General features: G+C 44.0%; 1 protein-coding gene across 1 annotated transcript in view; it reads left to right on the forward strand.

Annotated features, from left to right (window-relative positions):
- ush2a (Usher syndrome 2A (autosomal recessive, mild)) overlaps window positions 1-6,000 on the forward strand; it is a 387,029-nt gene that overhangs the window by 322,258 nt on the left and 58,771 nt on the right. Inside the window, exon 58 of the mRNA XM_037541699.1 lies at window positions 1,754-1,911. Coding sequence (XP_037397596.1) covers window positions 1,754-1,911 — 158 coding nt within the window. The remainder of the gene's footprint in view (window positions 1-1,753; window positions 1,912-6,000) is intronic.

The raw sequence follows: 6,000 nt of genomic DNA on the forward strand, positions 1-6,000 counted from the left end.
ATAGATGGTTAACAGGTACAGAAACTTTATGTAAAAGTTATTTCAACTTTAAAAAGGTTCTTCACGCTTTCACACGTCTACACGTTGAAGGGTTCTTGTCGGAGACAAAGGTGGTTCTTCTCTGGCGTCACTCATCACAAATACCCACTGCATTCTTTACAGCATCGTTTACCACCTGCAGCTATTTAAACCATTTAAAGGTGTTCGCTGTTGCTTTGAAGAAGAAGAAGAACTGTAGAAGCTTTAAATAGCAACGTTTCCAAACTGCTGTCACATTTAGCCGGTTCCTCCGGTGCTTCAGCAGCTCTTGGGTTGGATTCATCCATGAAACTCTTTGAAATTTGAGGTCCACTATGGAAAACTGTCCGTCGGCCGTCTCTGTTTATTGTGCTGTTAGAGCGACGAGGGCCGAAGACAGTCCACACATCTCTGCGTAGACAGCAGCGCAGAAATAAAACCAGCACAATAAAACTGGATTTAAACTAAAAGAAATACTTTAATAAATGTTGACTCACTTGCTCACCTATGAAGTCAGAAATCTAGTTTGCTGGCTTCTGTAAATCGGGAATATTTACAACAAAATTAAAATATATTCCGATTTTAAGCATTACTGAAGAAGGCAAGACATGGCTCAACTGAGGGGCCTCAAAGCAGGTGGGAAAATAACATTTTATGGCTCCTGTAAAAAGAGTTTAACCATCATTTTTAAAAATGCATGCTTTGTGTGTGTGTGTGTGTGTGTGTGTGTGTGTGTGTGTGTGTGTGTGTGTGTGTGTGTGTGTGTGTGTGGATAAATTTTAATATTCTATATTTTTTGAATAATCAGAATTATAAATGCCGTATTTATGCTACTACATTATGCAATCTGATAATATATTTACAAGAAAGAGTGGCACTAGGATTTTATCCGTAATACTGTTGTGTTGTGTTGTAACGTTTTAACAAGCAAAGCAAACCCAGCAGGTCAGCTGGTTAAGAGACCATTGCAAATATACAGCACTGTGAAAGTCTGAGGCCCCAAGACACAATTTCACAATCTATTTATTTGTGTAGTTTGTGTTTATTTGCTGAGAAAAGTGTTAATATTAGAATAAACAAAATTGATAGAATATTAATTAATTATATATATATATTTATATATATATATATTGTTTACCCATCTCCAAGTCTCTCCTCGAGGAAGTCCAGTATTATATGTTATAGTCATGGAAGTCCAGTATTATTATATTAAAAAGCAGCTCCTGGTTTGACCAATCAGTGCTCAGTAAATTGAGCTCATGATGTAATTGATGATATTAACGAGTCTCTGTGGCGGCTGTGAAGGTGTCCAGGAAAAATATGGAGCCGAGAAATTCTTGTTACTGTTTATTGTTTTTCTGTTTATTTGAATTATGAATACGACTTTATTCTAATGTATATGGTGATAAACTCACTGCTGAGGGAAACTGGTTAAACATTTGCTCAGACGCCTGAAACTTTCTCACAGCGCTGTACGCCGTCTCTGTCGTATCAAAACTGAGTTATTTTCTGTTTTTTTTTTTTTTTAATATATCATGATGAATGGACCAGTAGAAATAATCTGAAATTGTTAGTTTATGGTACGGTAACTTCGTTTACATTAAAGGTTACAATCCAGTTCAGAGATGCAAGATTTTATGAGAACAGTGATGCACTTTGACTCCATCGCCGTTCCTGACTGCAGGTAGACCTTCACACCACAGCTGCAGCTTCATTTGTGATTCTGTTTGAACAGGTATGTGTACGAGTTGGAGGCCAGCACTGGTGGTGGGAGCAGCCTGAGCAGCAAGTATGTCATCCAGACCCCCGTCTGGTCCCCTGAGAGGGTCCCTGCTCCGTATAATGTCAACGTCTCAGGCCCGCGCTCCGTCTTTGTCGCCTGGTCACCCCCAGGTAATGTTTACACCCTAATGCACAAAGCAACCTCTCTATTTAGCACTCACTCAGGGGTGATTTATCCGCGCTCTGGCCAGAGAGAGTGTCGGCGTGCAGCGAGGGAAAATTTACGAGGAGCGCGGTGAGGAATTTAATGCGGACCGATCGTGGTCACAGTACACTCTGGTCAGAGTGGGCAGGACGTAGATGGCTGCAGCCAATCAATTAGCTCGACATTCAAACTCCGGTGACGGCTTCCCCAACATTAGTGTGAATTAATGTGGGGCTGTTTAAATTGTGCTTTGTGTTCTGTCTCCTGCGCACTGCTTTCACTGAACTGTTCAGGCTGTTTTTGTTTTTTCACCATAGCTTTCACTCCTTTTACAAACCCAGTTCCAGACAATAAAAACAGTAGGAACTGTCTTGGCATTGAACTGAAAACAGCACAAAGAAGAGATGTTTAATATTTCACCTTATACAACAGTTAGTTCTGCCCACGCGAGCTGATTTGGTTCTAACGGCGCTGTTATTTCACCATAACATCACAGCTTTTCCACGAACACTGTGTCACTCCACTGGGACGCTGTTGCTAAGCAACGACTCTGACAGCTGTAGGAGACGCTCGAGCCATCTGAACGTTTTTACTTCTCACTTTGCCACAAACAGAAAACGGACGCTGTTAAGACCACATCTGACCGACAGCCGATTTGGTCCGACTCTGAAGACGAGACGACGCTAAATTCCCAAACTGTCGTCACCACTGAGCAGCTTTTCAGTCGGCAGCTGTGACAGAAGAACAGCTGAACAACCTGGAATCAGCCAGAAATGAACCCAACACCATTCGCCAAACTAAACGGGCTGTAAGAAGCTTCACAGACCGGCTGGAACAAAACAACATCAATACTGATCTGGAGAAACTGACCAAACTGAGCTGAACCTGATATTGGGTCAGTTTTATGGCTTACAGCAGACTGAGCGTGAGACTTGGCGTTGATCCGTTGTGGAAACACTACATGGCAGGTCCCATTCATTTCCCATAGGAAGCATCAGATTTTTCACACTTGGGCTGTGTCCAAAACTCAAGGCAGCTGCCTTGATGCCTCGCTGCCCTATACTGTCTCATTGCCTTTGACGGCAAGGGTGTGATGAAGTTGCAGTTAGGGGAGCTGTCCTAAACCCTGCTTAGGCTGTGAAAATTGACTGTACCAATTTCCGAAACGTGGCTCTTTGGCATCCATAATAAGATTGGGATTGTGCCGTTTTTGTTTTTCTGCCTCATTTACATATCGCTGTTGTCAGAACAAAACCTCGTATCTCCATTTTTGACATTTTTCAGTTTTTGACATCATTTGAAAATGCCTGTTGGCCTTTACACTGTGTGTAAATGTCACGACGAACGGACTAAAAGATACGGCCCCAAAATAACTTGGAAAGATGTCTGGTTCCTTTGACTTAAATGGAAAGTAAAGTCGTTTTTTCCTCCTCCTGTAAAGTTACCGTTTTGGAGATATGAGGTTTTCTTCTGATAACGATATGAATTTACCTCATAAAGCACAAACTACCGTAACCGTAATCCTAACCCAACAAATGAACGTTTTAGAGGAGAAAGACAAAATAATTACAGATGTACTGTTCTTAACCTCTTATTCTCCAGGATGTATTTCGTTTTGTCCATCTGAATTCATGTGACCAAATCGTAAGGCAGAGTATTCAGTAACTGCATGAAATAAATGATATAGAAATTAATTTTAATTGTATTCATTTCCAAACTGTCAACCGCAGATAAACAGCTCTTAAACTTTATTCTGTTATGTAATTTTGTCTAAAGGTTGCTGGTTAGTTGAACCCTTTCACTAACGTTCTCTACGGTTGGTCTCTGGTGAACCGCTGAGATATGTGCCTGAACTAAAGCGGTTATGTGGAACGTGCTGTCCTTGCCGCCGCCCTGCGCTCATCATTTCTGTGTCATTCTGCTGCCCACTGGTCTCCGCTGATCAATCAGCGCATGTGTTTGCAGTCTCAGGCAGTGGTGGGCCCATCCTCAGGGTCCCGCTGAGCATTGCGGGGCTGCCAGGGCTCAGCGTTCTCCCTCCTAGAGAGCACGAACACAAACAAGCGAGTGAGCGAACAAACAAATAAATGCACCCCCCCTCCCCCACCCCCCCTCAATTCTCCCTCCTCAGTGTTTGCTTCAGTATTGCTTCAGTCGGGCTGACACGAGCTCATTCCCATTCAAACCCTGCACGCTCACACCTATTACACTGTCCACCTGCTGAGGAAGAAGAGGCAGGGAGTGCGCACCGGCGCGCTGGTGTCTCTTCTCGCCAAGCCGTTCATGCGTAGAGGTGGGTGTGAGCGCGCTCGTCCGCATACTCATGCACGCTGCCGCCGAGCAGCCCTGATTGTCTGCCTCAGATGGTCCATCTTTTGTTATTATTGTCTCATTAGGCCTCTTTCCTGTGAGAAGAACCTGTTCAGAGCCCTCAATTATACCTAAAGAGGCCTTAACTAGACCCAGTGCCCACTGAAAAACATTTACATAGCCTGGATTATTTACTGACTTTACATTCAGAGAGGCCAAAATACGTAAAAAAAAAAAAAAGAAAGTCTATGGCTTTAAACCACAATCTCTCACGCTTGGTTAAGTCGGGACGCAAAGCTGGCCGCAGCCCCCGGGAGGCGGCGGACCCGCGCCTGACGAATCAGGTCTGATAGCGCGTTCCTTTTCCTTTCCTACGTGTCGTTATTTCTTATTAGACTCTCATTCAAGTTGAAAGTGGGGGAAAACTCCAAAGTCAGTGATTAGTTGTAAATAATAGAACTTAAGGACCTGTGCGATTGAACTTCTCTGGCAGGGGAGCTCTGATCAAAGCGCCCTCTAATTTGAGCGGGGTTTGTGTCTCGGGCAAAAGACTACATCTGCTCGGGGAGACGGCAATGAAGGAAGTTGAATAATTTAACTTTTTCATTTGTAAAGATAATCAGGCCGCTCGGAATACATCGCCGGGCCTCATAAATGTTGAATAACCTATCAGCCTCCAGTTGCTGTAAATTATGAAAGGCGCCAGTGATGGGAATATTAACAAAGCGCCCGTGCCAGGCCCGCGGATCTCTCACTCGAAATGTGTAGTGGGAGACTTTCCGATGGAGAGAGAGAGAGGGAGAGAACAGGGGAAACGCTGGGAATTTCTGGTTTACAGACAGGCATTTGTTTCTGAGTCAGGCACACTGGAAATAACTCCTTATGGTGTTTGTAATTAAATTTCAGCCAATGCACACTTGAGTTAAACCACTGGAACTCAGGTTTGTCTCTCAGGGATGCCAGAAGTCCACAAGAGTGCAATTAGTCATTCCCTCTTTGGGTGAAATGCATGGCAGCGTTCCTGCTGACAATTCCAGTGTAATGCTAAACAATCAAGCATGTCGTTTACATCATGTAAACAGAATTGAAAAGTTAGCTAAGCTGTCTGATGGAGGCAGAGGGTGTGGTGCTGGACTTTGTGGGGGAACCATGTGTTGACCATACTCACTTTGCAGTGTAATAGAAACATCTACCTTATTCCTCGACTCAGTGAAGATACATCCTCTATATAGTTGTACACTTACAGGCTGTAGCCCATCAGTTGATGAGGCCTTATTGATGAAACATCAAGGCTGTGGTTGTGTGTTTGGCACTGGGGCGAGGACGTCAGAGGCATTGCTGATGGAAGGTCAGAGCAGCTTAGGCTGCAGGTTTTCATTCCAAATAAGCTGGATCAGTTCAGTCAAATCAGCCGGTCTCCAGCAGTTGATCACTTGCGCTTACGATTTGCTGGAGTGAAAACCTGCAGCTACACCCACCTTTTACAGGTAAGACTGGGCACACCTGGGCTTAGAGGATGGCTAACAAATGGTGTGCATGCCAATAAATGTGAGAAGGGTCTGGCTGCAGACACGCTCCCTCAGCCTGACGTGCACCGCCAGCCTGTTGATGACGTCGCTGCTGCTCTGCCACGTCAGTGTTTGGTCGGTTTTATGAGAACAGAGAACCACGTACTGCTGGGCAACAAGAGCTACACTGAATGCATATTAACGTCGTCTGTACTGATAATAAGGTAATTAAATATG

The sequence above is a fragment of the Pygocentrus nattereri genome, chromosome 10 (assembly GCF_015220715.1).
Source record: "Pygocentrus nattereri isolate fPygNat1 chromosome 10, fPygNat1.pri, whole genome shotgun sequence".
Taxonomy (NCBI): Eukaryota; Metazoa; Chordata; class Actinopteri; order Characiformes; family Serrasalmidae; genus Pygocentrus; species Pygocentrus nattereri.